At 41.9% G+C, this 27,136-nt stretch overlaps 1 protein-coding gene across 4 annotated transcripts in view; it reads right to left on the bottom strand.

Moving 5' to 3' along the window:
• EBF1 (EBF transcription factor 1) overlaps positions 1-27,136 on the bottom strand; it is a 375,979-nt gene that overhangs the window by 72,840 nt on the left and 276,003 nt on the right. For 3 of the 4 annotated variants that reach the window (XM_080942374.1, XM_080942376.1, XM_080942377.1), the window contains 2 exons: positions 22,116-22,249; positions 5,333-5,459 (listed from right to left, as the gene is read on the bottom strand). In XM_080942374.1, coding sequence (XP_080798500.1) covers positions 5,333-5,459; positions 22,116-22,249 — 261 coding nt within the window. The remainder of the gene's footprint in view (positions 1-5,332; positions 5,460-22,115; positions 22,250-27,136) is intronic. The other variant, XM_080942375.1, reaches the window with a different exon arrangement.

Here is a 27,136-nt window from a genome sequence, read left to right on the forward strand (position 1 = left end):
TCCAAATCAAGACTGATAATCAAAATATTTCCTATCCAAACCATGGTCTGGCCTCCAAGAGTCTATGCTCTAGATGCTGGGTGCCCAATGTGGCAGCATTAAAAAGGTAGAGCCTAAAGAAATGTGATTAATTTAATTAGGCTATTGGCTGTGCCAACCTCAGAAGGAATGAATGTACTCCTTGTATAGACTCCTGCTCAGTTTTTGTGAGAGTGGGTGGTTATGGAGAGTACAAACCTCAATCCCCCCCGCCTTCCGTCTCCCCATGTGACCACCCTCACCTACACCTATTCCACAGCACCATCCACCGTGATATGAGGCAGCCCATGAGGTCCTTCCTATCCAGAGGCCAGAAAGATGGGACGGACCATCTGGTCTTAGACTTTCAACCTTCAAAACTGTGAGTTAAATAATCCTATTTTCTTTACAAGCACTCAGTCTAGGTTATTTTGTTGTGACCACAGAAAGTGGAATAATTGTTTAGATATGTCTCTTGTTCCCATAATTATCCATACATTCTATGTTTGGATATTTGTTTGTTTTTTTTCTATTTGTTGTTATGTCAATGTACTGGTGCCTATGATACTGTTACTAAAGACTCTTTAAAGGCATATCGTAGATTTCTGGGAAGATGAGGATGGTGGTAAACAAGATATGAAATACCTGTTCTATAAAGGGGACTCAAAAATGATGGGTGTGGTTTCGGCAACCGCTCAGCAGTTCAGAAATTCTGTGTTCTTCTAGGTTCCGCACCCAGCATCCACATGGCAGATTGCAACCTATCTGTAAGTCCAGCTCCAAAAGATCTGATGTCCTTGCCTGTACTCCATTGGCACTAAGTGTGCACATGGTGCACATAGACACATGAAGGCAACACCTCATACACAGAAAACAATGATGTTTTAAAAAGAATGAATGACTAAAGACAATAGCCAGAGATTACTGCCAACGTTAGAACCTGGCTTCTTTCTAGATGTTACACATTTCTGATTCTAAAAACAACCCTAGCAAGTTATCCTTTCTTTCTTGTGAAAATGAGCTGACTGTGGCTCAGCGTCGTAAGGATATGAAGATCGCAGGAATAGCTTCTCCGGTAAATGGCAGAGCTGTGAGTTCAATCTATAGCCACAAGCTTAAATGGAAGTACCCAATCCCTAAGCTGCTCTGGGAAACAGATAGAAAAGAGGAGGGAAAGGTGGGGGGGAGAGAGAGAGGAGGGTTACAACAAGTATGATCAGGAAAGAAAAATAAAAAGGAAATTAAGAGTCATGGAGAGCTATAGAGAATATTTGCCCGCAAGGCCCATGCTACGGGCAGAACAACATGCTCTGCATTGCCAGGGATGAGAAGTACAAACAGGAAGTAGTTTCATTCCTCAGTCAATACTCGATTTGGATTGGCTCTTACAGGGGCTACAGGAAGGTGAGCACGGTTAGAATGGGACAGCAGTTGGTAGAAAGGTTCTGATAGGTTGCTTAACCAGCCAACCAGTTGGGCTGCCTCAGGGCTCTTCCTAACCTATGGGAAAGGGATATGACTTTAAGTACAGCCCCAAATACATGGGGTAAATTGGTTGTGTATCAATCATCCTGTGGTCCTTTTTGATTGATTAATTTTTACCTGGGCACGGAAACCCTTTCCCATGAAAAAATTACCAGCATGAAAGCCAAGTGCTAACTTCAGATGTAGCCTCTTGTTATTAGAAAACCCAACTCTAAGAATTTTAAAGAAACAGCTAAACAGCTCCTAAGGAACTTTTATTAGCATCCAAATTCACTGAAGCCTTAGCAGGAATGACCATGCTCTTACAGGAAGTAGCTCATTTAGAGACTGGATAGCTGTTAAAATAAAACATACAAACAAAGGGGGTGCATGAAGATGTTGGGGAAACCCTATATGGCCAGTGAAATCTGGTGAGTCGTGTGATCTTGTATTTTGTCTACCTGGACTGAATGACCAGATACAAGATCGTCAGACTCCGAAAACGATCCTATGATGAGATGGGGTTTTAATTTCTTTTATTTAGAAACGTGAAATATAAGGCAGCCCTGTCCTCACATTTGCAAAAGAATAAGGAAACACAATAAAGTTTGATATGCCCAGTGCTGTTGAGCTTCTGTGTTCTGTTTAAATCAGGACTCAGTCTTCCCCATGACTGACTGGGCAAACGTAAGAATATCATGTATCTAATGACTAGGAACACTGGAGTCTGAGGACCAGGGATGCAGAGTTGCATTCAGCATCCTCAAGAAATTCGTCGAACTACTTTCTCCAAACAGTGGGTCTATTTGTATCGACTAGACCAGGGTGTTCCCTTATGGTTTTATTTTTCTGGTTTTGCTTAAAGTAGGTTTTTAGAGACTTTTACATTCCTATATCCATAAACTCTCTCCGAAACACTCTGAAAACAGTGGGAGGGCCTTAATTGGTGTGTTATTCTTCAGTTCTGTGATATTCTCTCGTTTCTTTTTAAGGGAAAAAATTCCAGTGACATTCCATTAAGAAACAAGATTAGTTTGCCAGTCCAGAAAGGCAAGCCTCACATCTTGAAGTGGTACGGGTGTTAAAGATGAAGTGTGAACTTCTGGGAATGGGCGGGAGAGGGGCCTGGCACCAGCACAATGGCCTAAGCAGTTGTTTGGATACAAAGAACATACAGGCACTGAGACCCCTTCCCTACACCTTCACTTGTAAAGAGCAACAAGCAGAGAGGTAACCTGTATAAGCCCCAGGAACTGGGAGGCTCACCATGACTAAGGACTTATCACAAGGACAAGCCACATGCCAGTGATCAGGAGACTCCCAAGTTCCCTAGTTAAAGCCACATGACATCACTGTAACTATAAATAGCCAAGAAGTCTTTGTCCTCATTTCTTTCAATTTTTATTTTTCTAACACAAGAAGAGGCTAGATTTCTTCCTAGGATACTTTACGAATGGCATCTTCTTGTCGGTCGCCCACAGATGAAGGCATGAATTCTTTCCTCTTTTCTTCAGATTCCCACAAATGAACACATCAACACACATTCCTCCAGAATTCCTTCCCTTAGCCTACAGATCTGCTATATTTTGGTTTTTTTTTTTTAATCTTTGCTCTTAATTCCACTGCAATATGGATTTCCCAGGATACGATACGGATTTCCCAGGATGTGATTTCTTAAACTGGTAGCAATTTTTGAATGTTTTAAAAAAAAATCCTAAGTAATGGTGGTTCAGTCAATCCCCTAGGATTTTTTTGGTTTTTTTTTCAGGGGAGAGAGTACTTTGTTAAGTTTTGTTTGAGAATTTATGTAATGGTAGTGATTTAAAAACAAAATTTATGACCAGGTGACTCTAGGGTATATTTTACTGAACACTGATTACCAATAATTTCTTCTAAATGAGACTTGACCACAAAAGGGACTCATTAATGAGCAAGGACGTTGCCACCATAGGGGAAGCCATGGCTGACTGTTTCTGGTGCCTCCCACCCTACTAACATTTTCGCTTTCTTCTCTTCTTTTTCTTGTTCTTAATAGCAGAGTAAATAAGCAACCAGCGAGGCCTAAATGTTTTCGGCCAAAAACTCCAAACTCCTCAGAGAAAACATTTGGCCTCTGTGGTTTTGTAATATGTTCCAGAACAGCAAGTCCAGCAAGGGACACAGTGAAAAACTCCCGTCCCCTCGGAATGACGGTGGGGAATGTTACAGTATCAGAACTCTCAATTGGTCCTTTTCCTGTGAGCCCATAATGAGGCTTGTTTAAAAAAACAAAGAGAAGAAAGAAAAAAGAAAGAAAAGAAAGAAAAACTTACAGTGCTATCTGGAAGTTCTCATGGGAAAAATGAATGGCAAGAAACCCTAGATTTGAAAGAAACAGCTAATCCGCTATTTTGATTGTTCTTCAAAACTTATGCTGAACCAATGAGCCTAATTAAAAACACTTGGCCCACTTCTACAAAGCATCATAGCTTTCTCTATGCTTCGTTTGTATACACCACAAAACTCCAGATAGACTTTTTTTTTTCAAGCGCTCACTAACAAAGTGCTGACTTTGTTGGGATGGCTGAGCTAATTTCGTGAACTCAGTGTGAAACCTGAGCTAAACAAAATTGTGGTAATTTTCCTTAATTTGTAAAAGTGATTGGAGTGCAAACAAAATTTTCCTCTTGGGTCAATCCTATAATTTTCAATTAACTAAAACTAATCGGCAGGCAGGCACCAACCCTGTATTTTGTTTAAAGGGCTGGGAGGCATTTCCGAGGGTCAAAATATATTAACTTGGTTTTATGCTTATTTGTTTGTCTGTCTGTCTGTGGTGGGTTGTCATTGTGTGTGTGAGAGAGATAGATAGATAGATAGATAGAGAGAGAGAGAGAGAGAGAGAGAGAGAGAGAGAGAGAGAGAGAGAGAGACTATAAAGCAAGCTTGGTTTGCTTCATAGTATAAAATTATGGGGGAAGATGCTTTACAGTACAATGTTTGAACAAAAATGAAACCGGCCTATTGGATTATATGGTTTAATTAGGATGTGCTAACAGAACTGTTTCTTCTGTGCTCCAGACTCCTCTGTGTGAAAACAACTTCCCACCTACATGGAGAGGCCTAGCGGAAGTGGACCCTCAATACTCAATGAAGAAGAAAAGCTTTGACTCACGGATGGAGATAGCCAGGCGATGTGAAGCCAAGGGCCCTCAAATTTACCAATCCACCTAAGGTCCCTGACATCAGCCTACACCTCACTTTTGAGCGTGTAAAAAACAAAGAGTCTGCCTACCCACTTCCATAGTGGATGCTGAGTTTGAAGAGATCCCCGGGTGTTTGCTTTGCCTAGCCTATTACATATTATATATATTGCCACATCCTGCTGGATCAGGTCCTGCCTGATTGGCTGTGCCTGGTAGGAGGGATTTCAGATGCACCCCGTAACCCTAGCTGCTTACCACAAGGCAGGTCCCTGTGCCAATGCTGTTGGAGAAGCAGACAAAATGCAGCTTACTGGGGCAGAAGGCAGTGACCCAGAATAAACTATGAAAACTAGCAAATGTGTTTGATTCAAATGCTGTGGCAGGATAGAAGAAACTGTTCTGCAAAGTTCAACCATGCTCCATAAAGCAAACTTCAACAAGCTGGCCAATCTACTAGAGAGACACCTTGGTCCTGTCTAGTACTGCCTTGCTCTCTACTACTTTTCATGTTATTTCTCTCAGTGGGCAACCAATTATTTCAACATGCAAAACCATTACATCCCCATAAGCTCTTAGTGATAATAATCAAAGCAATTTCTTTGGTCCTGTATTTGTAGGAATGGAGTCAACAGAGCTCCGTGGTTACCGTCTGCAGGCATGCTTACCTGTATAGATGAATCTGCCTGGTGTCCCTTTGCAGAACTGCTTGGACTTGTAGGACAGTGTAACTTCCACAACACCAGGGATGTGCCGAGGAGGTGTCTGAACACGGATGGCATGAGGAGTTATCAACTGCAGGAGACACGGAAGGAGGAAGGGTCATTGTAAAGGACTCATGGCACAGCTGCCCTACTGCTCTCTATAAACAGAGCTCTAAAACACGTCATTAACCTGTCAGTGGACACAATCTGGATGGAACCTGTGGAAAAGATGCCGACGACAACATTTACAAGTGTTCTGCTTTACAGCCACGATAGCATTATCTGTTTTTCCTTCACAGCAGGCCCTGTATTTCCTGGTTTGGAAAAGGGAACCTGGCCTAATGAAATGGTTTATCTCCTACAGGATATCCTTTGGAAAACCTGTTTCCAACAGATGCCCAAATCAGAGGAGAGCTGTGCCATGCCTTTCCAGAGGGCATAGGCCTGGTGTTTGAACTGAGCTCTTAAACACACGGAGAGCACAGAGGTAGGAAACAGTAGGCCTGGGCATTCTAATTAACTGCAGAACACAGGCATGGAATGTTCAGAAGACCATTTGGCACGTTAACTACTAGAGGCGCAATCAAAGCATTTTAAAAGGGAGAGCAAAGGATCTGCCTCCCTGGAATAGCTTAGGGCTCTGGGTGAACTAAAGATTCTCCATAAAAAAGAAGTGAAGGCTGGGGAGAAGGCTGCTGGATGGTTAGCCTTCCACTATGCACATGCACAGGGAGGGAGTGCGTTTCCCAACTCCATTGGCCATCAAATTATACTATAAAGCAGAATTTATTTTTATTACTCTTACCTCAGTTTATATTAAAAAAATGTTATTAATTGTCATAAAATGAGCATTCTTTGAAAAAGAAGGAGGAAGAAGAGGAGGAGGAGGAGAAGACCATCCTTAGCATTTATCTGCTTGACCCATGATAGAACTGTATTCTAAAGTATCTCTCTCTGGGAAATCAGTAATGGCCCAAACCGCTCAACACTGTGGAGTGGGCTGAATACACAGGAGCTAGGATATCCTCTCTGGGAAGTCTCTAAATGAGTCAGTGATCGCTTATGTTTATACTGTTGGATGGCATCAGTGTAGAAGGTTTTATTTAAAAGTGAAAACCACCCAGTTGAAGTGTTTTGCCCAAGAATCGTGGGTGAGGTGATAAGAAACCAAATCCAGACCCTTGTTGCCACCAAGGGAAACTGTCTTAGCACCTTGTATCAGGCAGAAGGACCAGTTAGTTGTTCTTGCCAAAATCCACAACTAATGTAGCAACTGGACTAAATTCATCTTAGGGCTCAGAAATGCTTTATCCTCTTCTCTCAAATACACTAAAGTCTGAGCTTACTGGGTAGAAATCGTTAGGGAACTCTGGAAACCAAGTCTATTGCCATGGCTTGTATTTTCTGGAAAACTAAGGGTTAACTCATAAAAAGCACCAGTGATATTGCCTTGAAATTTTGCACTAGGCTGGGGAGCTTCTGGACTCCAGAGGACAACCCACCAAATGGACAGAGTATTAAGCTACCTTCTAAAAATGTGCCTCTATTTACCCATCGGTGAACACAGCTCTCAGTCCTCATCAGAAATGCATCTTTGTTAAGGGGAAAGCCATTCATATGGAGACTCACACTGCTCAAAGCACATATAACAAATGTCTGTGGGTCATCTGGGTCACACTGTCTCCCACCAAGGCTCAGGAAACATCTACCTCTAGCTGAGGAGCTAGTGGTGCCTGCTAGTAGAAAAATCAATATTCTTTAGAAATGTGGCTCATGGTAGGTGGACCATGCTCCAGCCAATGGTCCCACCCATGTATACAGGGTGAGCACTAATTAGGCTCAATAAAAAAAATATAAGGATATGAAGTGGGGAGAGGGATCTCTAAGTGTAGCTTGTGGAGTGTCTGAGTATAAACAAAATACACTGAATACATGTATGAAATTCTCAACAAATAGATAAAAAAAAAGAAGGAAAAGGATTCCTTTCCAACTGCTTTGAAGACTGTCTAAATCACGGAAAGCATGCAGTGCAACTTAACTTTGATAAACCAAGATCATGTTTGGCGTCACCTGCCTTAGGTCTTGCTGTACTACTTTAAAACACTAAGTAATTGTTCAAGTATGACATGGTATTCCCAAGCCCTAAGATGCTTCTAAATTACTTCTGTTTTATTCTGTGCCATTGTCCTCTGCAGGTTCTAATCTGCATTTCTAATTTATAGGCATAGAAACATGAAGATCAGATTTAATACTATATAGGGGTCTGGATCCTTCTTTGCCTAACCATGCTTGGCTACTCTCTGACTTCCAGACTGTTGGTATTCTGTAAATCACACCCCTCAGTTACCTAGTAACAGCCAGGTATACCCCACCCCTCAGTTACCTGGCAATAGCCAGGTATGTACTGCCCCAGTTACCTGACACTATAAAAGGGGCTGCTTGCCCCCTCCTCTCTCTCTTGCTCTCTCTCGCCCTCTTGCTCTCCCACCCTCTCCCCTCCTCTTCTCCTATCCTTCCCCCCTCCATGTGTTCATGGCCAGCCTCTACTCCTCCATTTCTCTCTTCTCTCTGTCTCTACTATCCTCTTAAATTTCCCCATGACCTGAATAAACTCTATTCTGTACTATACCGAGTCATGTGGCTGGTTCCTTAGGGGGAAGTGATTCCCAACATGCCCCCCCAAGAGACATCTCCCTTGCCCCCAGGCCTCACCATACCTTCATGGGCCATACCCCCCCCCACACACACACACACTCTTCATTTTTTTTCTAACACTGACTACATGTTCTCTATTCAGTCAACGAAAGTCAGAATGGTCTGCCTCTTTGTAGGAATTTAGATGATTACAACATTCATGATATGACTCCTAGAAACCGATTTACTGTGTGCCATCAAGAATTTCCTGCTCATCTTTCTTCCACTGAACAGTTTTTGAGACCAAGGAAAACTCTTGAGTCCTCATGTCTATCCTTAAAACCTACCGTGGTGTGGCAGGAGAGATGGCTCAGTGGTTAAGAGTACACTAGGTATTCTTACAGAGGGCTTGGGTTCAATTTTCAGTACCCAACACCCACAGGAAGGCCATATGCAATTCCAGTTCCAGGGGATCCTATATCTCTTTTCTAACCTCCATAGGTACCAGGTGTACACATGGTATACAGATATAAATGCAGGTGATACACTTGTACTCAAAAAGTAAAAATAAACAAATCTAAAGATATGTTACTTAATTTCATTCCATATTCTAAGCATCCCTGGAATGAATTCATGTGTAAATGTGCTCATACTTCTCCTAGATGTCTGACTCCAGTAGGCACAATGATCCTTACGGGACTCCATTCTTCTTAACCCGGTAATAATTCACACATTCTCCAAAGAAGATACTCTCAAAGTGACAACCCAACTAGCTTTGCATTTAAATCCCAACAGGAGCACGGGGCACTGTCGATGTTGTTTCAATATGGTAAGGGAAAGGAGTTCTTCCCAACTTAACCTTCGTGGCTTCGATAAGAAATGAGGTAAATAGTTTAGGGTATTAAAGAGTTGGAGAGGACTGGAGAGATGGTTCAGTGGTTAAGAACACACTGACTGTTCTTTCAGATGTCCTGAGTTCAAGTCCCAGCAACTACATGGTGGCTCACAACCATCTTTAATGAGATCTGATGCCCTCTTCTGGTGTGTCTGAAGACAGCTACATTGTACTTATATATAATAAATAAATCTTTAAAAAAAACAAAAAGAGTTGGAGGGATGGCTTCATGGTTAAAACTGCTTGCTGCTCTTCTAGAGAACCAAGTCCTTGAGTGGCCTACTACTGCTGCTTTAAAAAATATTAATCTAGTTCTAGAGGATCGTTGGCTTACTTCTTATCTCTTGGGGTAAACATGCACACACATTCATTCACACAGACACACACATACACAGAAAGTCAAAACAAAAATAATTTAAAAATTAAGAAAAGTTAAGACAGTAATAATAAAAGACCCCCACTAAAAGAGTGTTTATTCCTAAACATACAACTTTAGATGTGATTTATTTATCTTTCTTGTGTATATGTGTGCTCATCTCTTATGCTTTCACAGGAAGTAATACTATAAATAAACTACTGTGGGAAAATATTATCAAAATGAAAAGTGGAATAATGTCAGCTTGGAGCACTATGTATGCCATGTGATTACACAGAAGTTGGGTGTGTAGCTGCATAAAGGAAAGCTCCAAAGGTTGTCAACAAGTAACAAGGTAACAGAAGTGGCCTCTTTGGTTAACTGTTGAAGTTCAGTTTCCTCTGACTGCCTCTCTATCCTCTCCAACTCTTCGACAACAAATACCCATGGACACTGAAGTCAAGGGAAACCATTAGGCACTGTGTGAAGACTAGTGGACTCTTCATGGCCCAGAAAGGCCACCCAGCCACCAGGAAACAAGAATGTGGCCCCTTTCACTGCCTATATGAGTGTTTGGTTTCTCTAGAATCAAATAACAGGGCCAGAAGAGCCCTGTGGTGTGGGCCCAATAGACACAGGCTCATTACGGACTATGGGTGGCAAAGAAGCCTCTGAGAGAGGGAGACAGATCGAGATGTGGAGGTGGATGAATGGGGCTCCCCCATGGCAGAAGCAGGGGAAGGCACAGAGAGAACTGGAGCAGATTGAGCAGCTGCACATGTGGAGGCAGCAGTCTGAAGAAACCACCTGCAAAGTCTGGAAGGCCAGAAGGGAAGCATGGGTCTGTGTGTGGTCTCTTGTAGCATCCAAAGGACACTGGGAATAGGAAAGCAAGATCTTTGACTGCAATATTAAGGAAAGCAGACTGTAGAATGCTGGGGTGGGGGGAGAGCTATCTCCTCTAAGGAACCAATAGCTCTCTATAGCTCCCTCTTTCTCAGTAATGACAGTGATGGCCTAAGCAACAATGACCTTTTGTGGTCCTCTCACAGCGCGCTCAAAACTAGCCTAAGCTCTTCTGGTGACTTATGTCCAATAGACTTCAGGGGGCAGGTATGGCTATTAACCAGTTCAGAGATAAGGAAAGTGAATTTCAGGAAGGTTTAGAACCTAACTAATTAGAAGCAGCAAGCTCCCCTGACTAATGGCTGTCATCACCACGCCACAACTGTCCTCTCTCTCTCTAAACTGATTATTATTTTACAATAATATCTGGACTTTATCCCCCCCCCCTCTGCCTTTGAAAACATCAATTGCATCCCTAGTACCCTCTTTACCTTCCATGTCTGGAAGCACCGGAATCACATAACTGTTCTCCCTGTGACACTAAGCTGAGAACAATCTCCCAGCAGAGCTCAGAAGCAACTAGACCATCAACCTACATGCCTGTCTTCTAGCCACTGACTTTATATCAAAGGAAAGAAATGGAAGTGCTGAGCCGTGTGCAAGAAGAATACCAGTAGATACATGATTTCACGTTTTCCTCATCAGTTTCACAACCCTGAACCTTCTGCCACATTAGAAAGTCAAATTAAAAAAAAAATCAAGTCTAAAAACATGACTCAATGGAATAGAGAAAAGGGAAGGGGCAGTTTGTTATTGTTCTATGGAAAACTAATTAACACTAATCATCAAAAAAAAAAAAATACCTCTCAAGTGGGATATAGGGCTTTGAACATAGACTCTGGGCTCTACAATTGCTACAACCCATGCCTCAGTTTACCAATTGAATCATAGGCTACAGGAACTCAGATCTTCTCTGTGGGAGCTCAGAATAATATTAAATATGTTTTGTGTTTGGGTAGTGCTTCTCCAGGGATGCTAAAGCGCCTCCTAGATTAATTTTTTAATTTATGTATTAATAATTCTCACAGCATTCTCCCTCCTTCTCAATTAGAATGATAATACCCATCTCTTCTGAAATAGGCAGGGGGTGCTGAGTGATGGACATGGAATAGACACTTAAATAAGGAAGCTGTAACCCAGCGAGTAATTAAAGCTTTGAGACCAAATCCTCCTTAGCAGCTCTAAAGAGAGATGAGCATCAGTAGTCCAAGGAAAAAACTTGCTGTTCTTTCTTTCTGGGGCATTCATCTTTGTGCAGCCAGAAATGACACTTTCAAATATATCTGTATTTCAGGGCCAGAAAGGTAGTTCAAGGGGTAGAGGTGCTTGCTGCTAAGTCTGGCGACCCAAGTTCAATTTCCTGGGACCCACATGGTTGAAAATAGAAAATAGACTCCCCAAGTTATTCTGTGGTGCACACAACACACACACATGCACAAGTACAGCACTCTAAATAAGGAGATAGATAAGATTGATTAATTGATAGATAGACAGATCAGCACAGTTCAACCTCCACATGTGACCTTTACAGGTAACCTTCACATGTGCCTACTGGGCTCATCCATGTATTGGTTTGTTCCCACCTAATCAGACTTTCAGGCATTGAGATCTTTCATTCCAAAAGAGTGCCTGTCTGATCATCAGAATATGATCTCTCAGAAATGAAGGGAGAGAGGGAGAGAGGGAGAGAAGGAGAGAGGGAGAGAGGGAGAGAGGGAGAGAGGGAGAGAGAGAGAGAGAGAGAGAGAGAGAGAGAGAGAGAGAGAGAGAGAGAGAGAGAGAGAACATGGAGGCACTGAGTATCACACAAACATTCTGGTTTTCTTTATTCCTTTCAAGAAACAGCTAAAACCAATGTTTAGCAAAAGAGGTAGGGTCTCATGAATCCCTAAAGATAAACTCGGTGAGGAGATATTTGAAATTCAAGTCTCAGGAATTAAATTCCATAGGGGAGTTAAACATAGCTTTGGAGTAGCCAGTGATGTTTCTGAATGTTCTATAGTTTCTCTCAATATAGACACAGGGACTAGAGGCCTGCAAAGCAACTTTTTAGCCATTGTCTGTGTTCCTTCCATGAAATATCAGCTCCATGAAGATAGACCCTTGATCTGTTTTGCTTGTACTGGGTTCCTGGAAGTCAGTCAGTTCTCAAGAAGCAATTGGGTCATCAAGCACTGAATAACCAAATAGCAAGATGCCACCAAATAGCCCTCACAAGTAAGGTAAAGACTAAATAAACTTCTGTGTAAGTGTTCAGAAAAGAAATGCTCAGGGCTAAGGGTGTATCTGAGGGTAGAGTAACTGCCTAGCATGTTTGAGGGTATGGGTTCAATCCCAGAACCACCGAAAGAAAACAGAAGAAATAACCATTCCCACTCCATTCAGAATTCTTTCTTTTTTCTAAAAATAAATAAAAATAAAAACAAAAGGCTGTTTTACTTGGCCACCACAAACCTCCCAGTATCACTGTTAAGCATTCCAAAAGAATACAAGCCTGGGTTCCTTGGACCAGGAAGTTAACCGTGACCCTCAATCAATGCAGTTAATTGTCTCAAAACAGAACAGCAATGAGATCGATTTCCAAAATAACAGATTGGAAAGAAAGGAACTAAAATAAACATACTGTGCTTCAACTGCCCTTGCTTTTGTGGGTTTACTTGTTTATTTACTTTGTAAGTTGTTGTTTAAATAAACCTTCTCCAGCTCCCTTCCCAGGATGTAGATCTCAGGCCAGCTGGGCTGCGTCCTGACAGTCTGGGAGCTGGAGAAGATCTGCAGAGCAAAGGTCCAATGGAGGCTCACAGCACAGCACACTCCTGGTTCTAAGCAACACAAGGAGCTATGTTCAGAGCAGCCAGACTGTGTGATCCTGACTCTAGCATGTGTTGCTGCTTCTGGCTTCTGTGTTCCTGCTTAGAAATTACAGCCTAAGGAAAAGGAAGGCCGAGTGTATAAAGGGTCAAGCACTTGTTCTCAAAGGTCACAGTTTACAGGGGAACTCTGCTTGTGGAATGAGGAAAGGGAATGGGAACCCTTCAGTGAGAGGCAAAATACTGACAGAGAGCGAATTTTCTTTTCACTAAGAGGGCTCCACAAAGAGGGGTTTCAGGTCCTTCCCAGATATACAGGATTTCAAAGCATTAATATACAGAATCATCTAATATGCATGCGATATCATCCATATTTGCATATTGATCCACTGGTATTTGCACATAGGTTCAATAATGCGTCATTTTGCACGCCCTTTCAGAATGAGAGATAAGTAAACTCTAGAGAAAATTGAAGCGGAACCTCTTTGGATGTGGTGGCCCTACACTGGCTCTGGCTGGACATCTTTCAAGGACACATTAAGCACATCCTGCTGTTTTTAGCAGGATTTATTAAGTCTGACTGCCAGCTCTTTCTTAGAGTCTCAGAGCCGAGGCACCACACTCATGAATAGTCATCAATGTGCTGCCCAGTAATACAGTTCTATGTCTGCTTTTTAGGCTTCTCTGTTCTACCCTGGGCACAAGGCTGTCCTTTCTGCTGTCTCTGAGCCTGTTCCTAACAACCTGGCTCAGGAACTGCTGCCTCTGAGCTACACCCGGGAAAACAACATACCTTCCCCCTGCCCCTTGGTCTGATTCCACCCTAAAATTCAGTGGGGGGTAACATTACTCTGACAGTATTTCTCTAAATTGTGAGTTTTGCCATGTTATCAGAAGACTGGGAGATGGCTCAGAACTCAAGATGGACTTGCATTCAAATAAACAGCTGGGAGCTTAGAGGAGTTTGGGAAGTTCTCTAGTCTGCTGACCTTCAGTTTCATATGGGGTACCGGAGTGGGGATCTCAGGATCGGCTACCTACAAGTAACATAAATACCTACGTCAACACCTCAAAAAGAGCTATACCCTTTCTACCAGGTGACTTCTGCTAAGGTATTTGTGGACTTGTACATACTGTGTATTTATCACACCACAACTATATCCAAAAATCACGTGTATTAATGAAAATTAAGTTATAGCTATGTAATAGTGAGTGAAACCTCATCAGATAAAACAGTTGCTAGGAGATGAAATGAACGTATGAGATGAGGGACATAATTAATGACATTCACCAAACATAACACCACAGATATTCGGGGCTTAGTGTGAGGCACAATGTGGGGTTAAGCTGGATTTTACAAGGACATCACCTTCAAGGGAGAGGAAAGGTCCTTCATTTCAACCTTAAACTATTTCTATCTAAAAAAAAAAAGAAAAAAAGAAAAAAAAAAGAGAAGACACTAGCTCATTTAGAAATGATTCCACATAAAATTACTAGGGCTTGAAAACTGTTCTCCAAGTTTAATGTAACTGGATCCACACAAATAAAATGCATAATTCTGTATCATGTCTCTTCCATATAATAGGTAGTTAATACATTAAATCAATATAGACTTTGAGGCACGAATTTAGGAAAATTAGACAGCTATCAATTATGTTAAATTGCACACGTTATCAACTTTGAGTTAAAGTGGGGGTGCGAGGGACAGAATGTGGCAGAGAAGTGCATGAAATTGGCCATAAGAAGAAATATCCAAGGAGACTTTAAGCATTGCTTTCAGCACCCTGAGGAGCACAAGCCATACTAAACAATCACTCAGACTAGAAGGGAAGCTCGGGTAGTGCAGATGTGGAAAAGAAGGTATCCCAGGGTGGTCAGCATGAACTGCAGAATAAAGACTAAGGGAGAGGAACCTGGTGTGTATGGTAGGAGGAGGAGGTCTCAATTCAGACAGTGGAGGGATATCCCAGAAGCCCTAGCACTAACTGTCCAGGAAAGCACACACTGTCCCACACAGAGCTCATTCCCTTATTCCCTGCTGCCCTGCTGTAGCCAGGTGTGGGCTCTCTAAGCTCAGGCACATCATGTTCCCGTGCTTTCTGGTTGGAAGTAATGGGTGGGTACACATGCTCCTTCTGAATGCACCATGAACTCGTTGAAAATGTCAGCTTTAAGTCTTTTTTTTTCCAGTATCACATAATTATCAATAGAGAGGGGGAAATGACAAGTGACTTGGTCATTAAAGATAAAAATATAGACTAAAGCACTTTTAAGAATAAAGTGAGCATGGATCTAACCATGTAACTATATTAAAATCATCATTAGGCCATTCCTATCTTCTTTTTAATATGCTAGCTCATTTAGAAATGAGTCCCCATAAAATTACTTAAGCTTGAAAGTTGTTCTTCAAAGTCCCGAGGAGCTCTTGGCAGTGAGTGGGGGAGGCAGAAACATTCTTTATTGAGAATTTGGCCACCAATAGGGTTCCCGTGCTCCAGAGGATGTTCCTACTACCATATGAGTATGGATAGCACTAACCAAACTTAGAGGGTTATTCACAAAAACAGAAGCACATGGGGGGATATAGAAAGAACTGGAATGGGGAAATGGAGGTGGTCATTATCATACTTCATTGTATGTCCGCATAAGAGTCTCTAAATATAAGGGAAAAAATTAAAGTCATATTCAGAGTAACAGATTCTAAAAGACCTTAAAATTTTGTCTAGCATCTTCTGAGACTTCAATGGGTATATGCTAAAGAAATACAGTTTTTGAAGCAAATATATATATATATATATATATATATATATATATATATATATGAGAGAAAATTAGATGGCTATCAATTAATTAAAGCCTACACATTAAATGAACTTTAAATTCTATCTGTATCTTGGGACCTTAATACATAACAGAAATGCATACAAGTATTTACTTTTAACCATATACTTATTTTGTATATTATCTATTATTACATTTCAAAGAGGTGCTAACTGAGATATTGTCTTCCCAATATGTCTTTGGTTCTTTTTTAATTTAGTTGAATTGATTTCATTTACAGTGTGATGTGGGTAGACATTAGCATGCTGAGATAAAGTATGCCAAGTTGGGAAAGCTTGGCACACTCGTGAAAGTATATTCAAAGACTATGGGTGAAGTATCAGAAAATGAGATATGACCTGAAGCTGACTGAGGATGAAGCTGGCTTTCAGGGGAGCTGGGCTCTAACTTCAGCACAGAGACACTCACATGCTCCCAAGACAAGTCATATTTCCACTCCGGAGACTTCTCTTCCTCTCAAAGTAAAAAGGCTGTACTTTGTGTCTGAGACACATTCCTGAAGGCTTTGTAACTCTCATGAAGTCCAGTAAAACTCAAGGCTGGACAAAGTGCCCTGGGAAACTTGCTGTGTGTTATATACATGTGTCATTGCCATCCGTTCCTGAATATCTGTCATCAGGAAGCAAACTCTGTTCTCATGATAACTAGTCCTCTCTGCTTTGCATGTAGAGGAGAACAGACAGTGTGGACAGATAAAAAGCATTACGGTGCTATTAAACCCTCCATTTCCAGGTTGGGGTTTCAAGTTGCAGAATTGCTTCCCAGGCCCTGAAAGCTGCCATTTACCTAACTTCATCCACCCAAAGTCCCCCTCTCCCCACCTCACTGGCAGCCTCCTCTACTTCATCTCCGGGAACTACATTCAAATACTCTTGCTCTGGCTGAAGAGAAGACCTTGCACCTCATGTGTGAGTCTAATTGGTTCATATAGATATGGAGTGTTGTCCTCTCCAGTCTGAGCCCAGGGTACCGCCAATCTTTAAATAGAGCTGTCCTACAAAAATCGCATGGCATCTAATGCCAAGTGCACACTGACTGAAACCAGATGCAGAGAAAGTCTACTCAGAGCCTTGCAGAATTAAAGGGCAATGGCTCAGAGCATTCCAGGTCTAATCTCAATAATATTCCACAAATATTTCAGGCGATTTTCTCACGTCTCTCCAGCCCCGGTCACTTTCACCATTGAATGTCATAACTTGACTTCATTATCATAAAATCAAATGCACATCATCCCTAACCAATATCTTTCCTATAGACGATCCCTAAGAAAGGTTCTGTAGTTACAGAAGTTTGAAACATGTTGAACTCCAGACCCTTAGGACTCGGGGTATGATGGGGCTTCAAAAGTTTTCCAAGGAGAAGCTGAATGTGTTTCACTTTATATTGACCAAAGTTAACTGGGTAAAAAGAATTTCATTCGTTCATCTGGCATGGGGCATTTATTAATATATCCCTAAAAGCTACCTGAAATGTTATCTGGAAGATGCTGGAAGATACCTTGGTAAATACATCTTGTTTGGAGCAAATACTAGAGGCTGAGGTGCTGAGAGAGAAGAAGAGTTAACTGGAGATGCAGCAATGAGGAGAGTCAATGTTGTGGCTAGTTCCATTGTTCTAAGCATCCTTTTGCAAACAGGCCTGGTATCTACCAAGTGTGCTCTGAAGGAAAGAAAAAGTTCCCTCCTGCCCACATCTCTGTCCACTTCTGGCTCTAGTGGGGGGGGGGAGGGAGTTCTGGGGAGAACAGAGAAAGGAAACCATTCTATGACTGGTTTTAGAGAAGATGTAACGGACAATATTCGTTTCTAAATGGGAAAACTGAGGCCCAGTCACCAACACTGAATAAATCTCTATTTTTTTTTTTTGAGTAATAAAACTAGAATTACTGCCCAGTCTTGACTCTTTTTGTCCACTGCTAATCATTATAAATCTACACCATTGCCTGGAATAGCTTCTGCCACTCCTTCCTCCCCCTACCCCTGCCAATCCCAAGGTTGCACTCAAAACAAAATAAACAAACAAAATAGGCCAATTAAGTACCTTAGAATGTATCTTTGTTATTTCTGTGATTGAATAAAAGAATCGTGACAGCCTAAAATATCAACCACAGAACCATCCAAACATAACTGGGACTTGATTGGTTTTCTGAACCATCTCCTTCTGACGCCTCTGTTCCCTTTGTCTTCTAGAACCTAGCCATGAATTGCAAGCCACAAATTTAATACTAGATTATATAAATGTTATGCAACTCTCTAATTTGTTTCATGGGAGCAAGTTGTCTTTCCAAGTAAAACACCAGATCCCACAAAGCCTGACTTTAATTGCCTGTGGTACCTCTCCCAGAGTTAGACAACCAGCAGGCAAGCCAACTGCTACTCATTGTCCCAAAATTAAAAGAATTCAGGAGAGATACTGAAATTATGTTGATCTGTAGAGAACAGTAGCATAGGCCCCTCCCTCCCTGCTCCACAGCCATGTTAAGTGGTAAAAAAAAGACTCACCCCATATTCAACATTAGCCCTTATCGACCCTGGTGATTTTCCTCAATTTATACTTAAAATACTACAATGCATTTGTAACTGCTAGTAGGGAAGAAGACCTTAAGAATATCAGAAAAATAATTAAGTTAAAGTGAGGATAGGGAAAGGGGAGAGAAAGAGAGAGAGAGAGAGAGAGAGAGAGAGAGAGAGAGAGAGAGAGACAGAGAAAGACAGAGAGAGACACAGACAGAGAGAGAGAAAGACAGAGACAGATACAGAGAACAAAAGGATGGAAAATGTAATCAGGAGAATCCTGAGGGTAAGCACACACAGAAGGAGGCACCCATGGAGTGCCACCTTTCTCTCTCCCAACCCTCAAGGGACAGCAGGGAGCCAAGCTAAACTACTCATTTGCAAAAGATGATTCGGTTGGGGGAAGAGCACAGTTGAGGGTAAATTACACTGGTCCTATTTTCCCTGCCTCTTTCTTTCTTCTTTAATTCTTCAGCTAAAAAAAGACTGGGCATAAAGACATCAACTGCTAATCTACATCACTCTCTGCTTGTCCTGGATCACCCTCCTCAGTGCTCTGCCAGGCTAAGGAGTGGGATTGGGGAGGTTTTTTAAATTCTACTCCTGGATATGTCCTGGATTTTAGCAATGGTGGGCCCACCAATCATATAGTTAGGAATTAAGACATTGGATAAACAGGGACCCAGTTCTAAAGAAGCCCAAGCAGGTTAATTGTCTTGCTGCTTGACTACAACATGTGTTTTTTTGTTTTTGTTTTTTTTTGTTTTTGTTTTTTTTTCTTTCATAAGGATCAATTCTCTATAGAAGTTAATAACGCCAAACAAAACACACACAGATAGAAAGCAAAGGTTCTCCCTCTTATCTGAGAATGTACATGTCACTTCCATAAGACTAGCAAAGGTGACAGTACTGATGGGGACCCCCCTTCCAACATGGGGTACTGCTGGTGTGGGGGGGGTACACAACTCTTTGGAGATAAGAGCTTCAGATGGGGACCATGGGGCGGGGGGGTGGACCATGTTCCAGGCTTAAAGCAGAAATCACTGTGAGGTTGACCTCCCTGAGAGTTCAAGTCCCTTCCTCAGCATGGTGGGGGGGGGGGGGACTTAGCAGACCAACTCACCAGCTCTTCCCTAAGCTCCAGCTCTTGTTCCTAAAAGAGAACAGCACTGTATGCAGCAGTCCCTAGGCTGGCATGACAGCCATTACAAATATGAGGCCTGGCTGGAAGTAGGGGCTCAGAGAGTTCCAGCTACTTAAGAGTGCATTTTCCTAGAGCTTTTTCATAGATGCCAGATCCTAGAATATTGAGCTCTGATCCCATCCAATCCAAGCCTCGACAAAATGGCTTTGAACTTGACTCATAATTTTATTTTTGCTCCATCAAAAGCAAAAGATGGCCGCATAATTTCGTGTTTGCTTCATTATTTTGTCTAAATTTTATGATTGACTGCCATCAACACCTCTACCGTGGCTCTCACTGTGACCCTCTGCCATGGTATCACTTGGCTTTTTATGTACCTTTCTCCCTGCATTTCCACTTTCTTTCATTGTTGGCTCGCTCAGATTATATTTGTTCTTGGTAAGAGGACATCTACTTCTTGAAGATTACACTGCATGGATCAGATCTGGTGTCTTACAGTATCTGACTGTGACCTTGTTAATTCTACAAGGATTATTTGCTAAGTTCTCTTAGGAATCGAAATATGAGTTTTTAACCAAGACAGAACTCCTAATTTAAGACATAGTTCCCTAGGACACATCAGAGAAGAAAAGCAAAGAACCAGCAGATTCTCTGATGCTGTCCTCCTGGAGGCCACCTTGCCTGAGCGATGTGAAACAGGAGGAGGGAGGGAGGAGGATAGATACACTGCTTCTGTGGATGCTCCTTTTCATGTGTTCTACGTAGTTCGTTATATGGAAACAGATCTTTGGAAGGAATTTGGATAGCCTAGGTTAGATGCTAACCTAAGGTAGAGCCTCCTCAGGCTGGAATAGGCACACATTTATTCAGAATCAACTATCTTTTGTCAAATTCATGACACTTGTTGCCTGTTCTGATTCCTACCCGAGTCTTCATCTGATTTCCACGACACACATCGAGGGACCACCTTGGGCTTATTTTTGCCCATCCCTATCTTTCTTGATAAATCGTTAAAAAGAAAATGTGGCAGACATGTTGGAGGTGTGGCTCTCACAGCCTAGAAGACTGATCTTGTATAGGCCACTGTTTCCCTCAGCCTGAAGACACCAGTGGGCAATGAAATAAACCATGGAGATGATCCTTCTCATGTGGTCCCTGCTGCTTCCAAGGGAAAATGGAGTACAGTTGGCAGGGACAGATGTAGTATACTTTTTTTGCCCAGAATGTTCTAGCTTAGATAACAGTTGGATGGACTAAGACGCCTGATTCTGATTCAGCTTTATAAGAGCTTTAATGCTCTGTCCAGAGCATTAAACTACCAAGGCTGCATAGCATGCTGGCAAGAGCAACTGCTCATCAAGCGAGTGGCTGCTGATGCAAAGAGCGTATGGATAGCTCTATAATGGACAAGATCCACTTTGGTTTGTTAGTTGGGAAAGCATGCCAACTATTACAGCCAACTCTCAGCTCATTCCTGTGGTCCCTCCAAGAAGAAAACAAATAGAGCATCTAGAAGAGCCAAATGGTGGCACCTGCTAAGACAAGTAGGATTGGAAGTCACAGAGCTTGCTTGGTTCCCACTACAAGGCTAACCCTCAGTTCTTTGTGCGGATATAAACACTTTGGTCTTTTTGAAACCTCTGGGTCATTACTCTTACTTGAATGACTATCTCTAAGGGTGAAGATACTCAACAAGAAAAGCTACATCCAAGAGGCTGTTGGTTGTAATACACAAAGAAGTGTGTTACAATCTCCCACGTGCTGAGCACACTGCTTAGATCCCACGACTCCATAAAACAGCACAGGTAGTAGTACTTAGAAATCAAGTGGGATGGAGTGACCTCTGCGATCTCCTGTAGTCCCAACTCTGCTTTTATTTTATACTTTGAGATAACTGAGGACTTTGAATGTTCTGGACAAGATACCTAAGCTCCAAATTTGATAACAAAGGAGTCTGTTTGTGGCCTCCTGAAATAGTGATACTCTTGTTCTGAGATCATAAATAAATGCTAATGGTTTGCCAGACATGTCATCCAGGTCGACCACCATTCTGAAAGCACTGCACACACAGAACAGTCATGGTCACATGGTGGCGGTCACACTATAAAGTACATGAAAGCTGTATGCTCCTACTATGGAAAAACCCTGGGTTCTCCAGGGTCCCCCAGTGACTCATTCACTTCTGGTTGACAGTCTCTGAGTAAGTCAAGAGTTCGATGCATCATGACTGACATGTGAATAGGAGTCTCTGAAGCTCAAATCAGAGTAGATCCCATCAATCGATTATCCACACATTATTGGCTTGCTAAGGTTTGAATAGCTTTTCCTATATATTTTAAAACCTTGTATCATCTTTCCACTTCCCATTATACAAAAGGACCTTCACCCTACGGCAATTCCAAGAGGACAAACCTCCAAACAGAAAGCTCTGGTGGTGCTCAGGGGTATGATGAAAGTGACACCACAGCAAGCATTTGCCTCCTGGGAAAGTCAGTTCACCTTGCCTAGTTTCCAAAGTTCTATGGACTTGAGGAGGACCACCCAGAGTGGTACCACTATATCCTACACATTCTAATAGAAATTCAAGTATAGACAGTGTCTTCAACTATAGACCAAGCTATTAGATATTAATGTTCAGACAACACCTACCTCACTCCAGACCAGCATGGTACCGAATATGACCTGTAACCCATCAAAGAAATTGTCCCCTATGATGATCACAGTCGCGCCTCCCGTCGTCCATCCTTCACTCGGGCTGATGGCTTTGATACAGGGAGTAGCTGCTTTTCAACACACATGAAAAAGAGAAGGAGTCTGCCGTTAGAACCAAACTTTAATGATGGGAGACTTGAGAAAAAGAAAAAAAACTTTTATCTTTTCACTAACAGAAAGTCCTTCCAGATCTCAGCATTTCCTAGCCACATCAGGACCAGAATCCTGGGGAGCAGTTTTAGTTCTTGAGGATATCCTTGTCATTGTTTCTATTGAGATGCATATACTATTTCACCCAAATCTCTATCATCCTTCAAAGCTTGGGAAATTTAACACAGAAGGCAAACTGAACTTAGCAGTGCTAGAGATTAGAACGCTGGGGGAAGCATTATAGAATTGCTTCAAAGCTGAATGTATTTCATGAAGTTGGAACTGCTACACTCTTGGGTGAATATTCCTGTCCAATAGAAAGCCAACAGTGTGAGCAGGAGGCTGGAGCAGGAAAGATTCTTGCTCCATGCTTTTCTCTCTGCAACATCAACATAGCAACGACCCTCACTAAAAACCATTACAATTATTGTCAAGTTCATGTCATGGGTCCCATTTCATATATCCAAGTACTCGAGTCACTTGAGGTGAGTTAGGCAAACAAAAAGCTGTAGCCTGGATGAACCCCAGACTGTCTTCATGACCGTGGATCTGTTGCGTTTTCTGGGCATAAAAGCCTAGGACTGACTTTTCCCAAGACCGTGCATCTCTCCTCCTTTTGTTGAAAATGGTCTTTGGATATGGGAAATAATTTACAAACTGTCTCTACAAGCAGACTGGAAGTGGATCTCCTAGTGAGCATTAAGTGCTCTGGACAGAATCACTAGCCTACATGGGATGACAGGACTCTGATTCTGCAACCTCTCTGAAGGAACCTATATACCCCAAGGATCTTTAACCCACCAGCACCATGCTGGTGCCCTGATAGTGATTACTGCCACAGACAACACCTCAGAAAGACTGGAAAGCAAGTGAGATATTGTGTAAGAAGAGAAAGGAGACAGTCCTCTTTAATGAACATTAAGTATTCAAGGCGGATTTCCCAAATGCTGACGCCAAGGAGAACAGCAGTTAATTCTAAATGTGAGTGGGAAGTGCTGGGAAAATAATAATAATTAGTATTGGACTTTGTCAAATTTGGCAGAGTCTTGTGTTTTAACTTCTGCAATAAGCAAAGAAAACACTAAGTTAATCCCAGTAGGACCAGTGTTCACGTGCCACCACACAAACAAGTAGGATGGCCTTGGTCCTCATTCAAATTAATCCTCAAAACCTTGCACAGAGAAGTCTGAAGACATCCAAACCAAACATTTGGTGCTGGCTGAACTCACAGGAACGCATCTGCAGCTGAAATGGGGCAGCTCTGGTATTTACTTTCCTGCATTTTAGCCCCAAACAAAGCAATTAATCAAGAACATATAAAGGATCTATGACTGGACTGCATTCTTGTCCAATTTTTGCTACATGGGATGGGGGAGGGGATTGGTATCCCAAGGGCACAGGACTTTTTCTTACACAAAAGTTTTCTCAGAAACTAAAATGTTGACACCAATTATTCAAGGGCTTCTGAGGCAATGAAATAATACAATGTAAAATTTCAAGCTGTTTATAAAACAGGTAAGTTATATTTAACAACTATGAAACATTCATAATATATAACTATTTTGAAAACACTTTGTTAATATCACCCGATTTTTAAAAATTGATTTATAACTCAATATACTTAGGTGCTAAGGTCCCATACAAAAGAAGTTGCTGTCTCTCTGGATACCTTGGGGAAATATTTGATAATGGCTTAGATGAACTGGGTGTTAGAACCCCATCTAGTTGAAAAACATGGACGCCAGTAGTGTCATTAAATGCTAGGGCTGTATTTGCCCTTGCAGAATGCAAAATGCTCTTCATGTTATCATCTATTAACCTTGGGTTTTCTGTTTCTTGTTTTTTTGTGATATAGACATAATTGGATAATCAGTGTTTCTTCCAAACTTCTCACCATAGCCCAAAATGATATGGAAGGGCATATTTGAGCATCCAAGAGAACTCCATCTATGGGAGAGGTTTGGCAACCACATGGTCAAGACCTGATGACTTTATACCTGACTCCTTTGTTTATCCACGTATTATTTATAATGTACAAAGATTTTATATGTGTTTGTGGGAAGAATAATCTGTGTGTATGTGGATGTGGGGGGCTTGGAGGGGAGGAATACATAAGAGTGTAGTGTATGAGGGTGAGTATATACACTCTTGGAAATATTTGAACTGAACGAAAGTGGCCAACCATGCTTTCAAATACTAGGAACAAGCTGTTCAGAAGCCAGAGAAAAGAACATTGAGCCCTAATAGTGAAGAACCAATGTAAACACTATCTTTCTAGATTTCAGAGGGAAAATCTTGAGGTAACAACAATAAGTAATTAAAAGGGGTTCCAGATAATTTGAAAAGTTATATACAGTGAGCCTTTCTGTGCATGTATTTGTGTATGTGTGCATATGTAATTCCGGGTTACACGTGACCAGGTGCTCTAGACAAAGGTCTAGAAGACAGGCTGCACATCAGTTGTCCACAATGGGTCCTTATGAAAAGAGAACTTGACCAGGATTGGGTTTGACAGGAAAGGAGGGCTACTAATTTTTAGTCTATTCATGTTTATATGGCTTGAGGCTTTTCTGCTGAGCATATATTATGGTAATATGTGAGTAAAGAATCCAGTGAAGCAGGACACATGATGACATTTGTACTTTTTAGAGCAAATCAATACTAAAAAGAATCCAGCCAAGCACCTAACATCAGCTGGGCTGCTCAGAGACCCTGGGTCTCTCCTCCGTCCCACTGGTAAGTTGTCTAAGGATACTGGCTGGACCTCCGAGCAGCTATGGCCTCACTTGCATTGATACCACATACTCACAGAGCCAGGGAAAGAGTTCACTGCTTTAGCAAAAATTGAAAGTGAGGAGATTTACACAGGTTCAATAACAAGCTGTGATAATCGATAGCATTCTTTCTCAAAAAAGAAAAAAAAATTATGAAATAGGAAGTGGAGGAGTATATTTGAAATCAGGACTACTTTTTTTAAATTAAAAAAAAATGGAAAATTCATGGTTTAATTAACAAAAGATTCCTTTTCATCTCCACATTTTCACACTCTGTCCACAAGGGCAACAGACCCATTTCTGGTTCTAAATTCATTAAAAAATAAAAGTTTTCCCCCTCCTTTTCTTTAATGCCTCTCCTACCCCTCACCAGCCACCAAAGTCGAGATTTTCCTTCCTTCAAACTGTGACAATAACATGATTACCCCACCAGTTTAGCATAATGGTTCTGAAATGCTCCTGGCACATTGCAGAATTAAAGTGGGAATTATTAGGTAGCGCCTCTTTGTTATAATGATCACTCCACAAATAAAAGCTCTTCTCCCAAAGGTACTGCAAGGCACAAAATGCTAATTCTGAAGATTATGTGTGTGCTTTTATTAAATATTACTATGCCCTGCCTGTTTGAGGGCCTCTCTGCTCTGATTGTTTTATGAGGACCATGTTAATGTCATTCCGTCTTGCTAGCAGCAGGCACACATTTTAGCGTTTGTATGAGAGTTGATCAAAGGCCACGTGCTGGGGGAATTGCTGAGAAAACACGGACAAGCGATAAAAATCTAACAGATTAATTGGTTTAAATTTCATTTCAGGGTGTTGAACTTTGGCTCAGGACTTTAATACTACACCGTGAGTCAGGGCCTAATTACCAGATTTCCAATTTGCTTTTGAACAATGGCTGCTGTGAGAAGAAAAAGAAAAGGAAGAATTTAAAAAAGGGGGGGGGGGATGGAAAGAGAGAAATCATTCAGCTTCCAGTACATAACATGTGTGTAGACAGTTGTGCTGGGGGCATGGCTGATCATCTCTTCCACCTCCAGAACATGGATATTCTCTTCAAATCACCCCAGAAGGCGGAAGAAATCACAGATGCCCTCAGCACTTTAAAAGGGTCTCTCGCAGAAGCCATGCCACATGAAGCTAGCGCCTGCCTGCAACCAGGAGCACCGAGCTCTTGATCGGCAAGGTGAATTTACAAGCTCGGCCTCCGATAGAAATGACCTATTTCATTGATAGAAAGCCAGGGTCTGGAGAGCCATGTTTACCTCAGGGTTTATGGGTGGCCTTGGGGATAAGGGTTAATTGAGCTCAGAGGTGCCTGCCCATTGAGATGAATTAGTGGTCTGTGTGCCGATCAGCAGGGTCCTGGAGTTGCTCTTGGGCAGGGAGGGGAGTGCTTGCCTCTGAGATCTCTTTGTGCTCTGACCAATACCTCACTTATTAGGGCAGTCATAACGATGACCCAGGTTCAAGGTCTATAAGATCTCGTTCCCAAAATGAGTGTTTGGCTGCCATGGTTGCCCCATGCCAGAAGCCTCAGTAGAGTTGTGTTGTGTGGCTCTGTTCCCTTCTTTTCCATCTTTGTATACCATGGACAAGCAATACTCTTATCGATTGGTAAAATTTACAGATTTAGGAAGTTTTGAATTGTAGTCTATGTCTCCTGATGGTATTCACTGTGAACTATGAAGTGGGTACAAGGTTGCTCTCTGATTCCATTGTGTCATGAGACACATCAGATTCTTTTTCCTAACATTCCACCAGCCAGCCATGTCTGAACAAGCAATTCTACAACGCAGGTACCTAAGGCTCCCAAAGGAGGTGGCAAGAAAGGTGACAGCTTTTATTGGTAACTTAGTGAAGACTGATAATGCATCTCAGGTCGATTCTATTATTCCACATTTACCATTTAGTGAGTAGTCACTTGATTCATGGAAACTGTAGTAGGTTTCAGAGGTTGAGACCTCACGTTTGACACAAATTCACAGTCAGTTCTGACTGACCCCATATCAGGTATACTGTATACTAGTTTCT

Source organism: Micromys minutus (assembly GCF_963924665.1).
Source record: "Micromys minutus genome assembly, chromosome: 31".
NCBI lineage: Eukaryota > Metazoa > Chordata > Mammalia > Rodentia > Muridae > Micromys > Micromys minutus.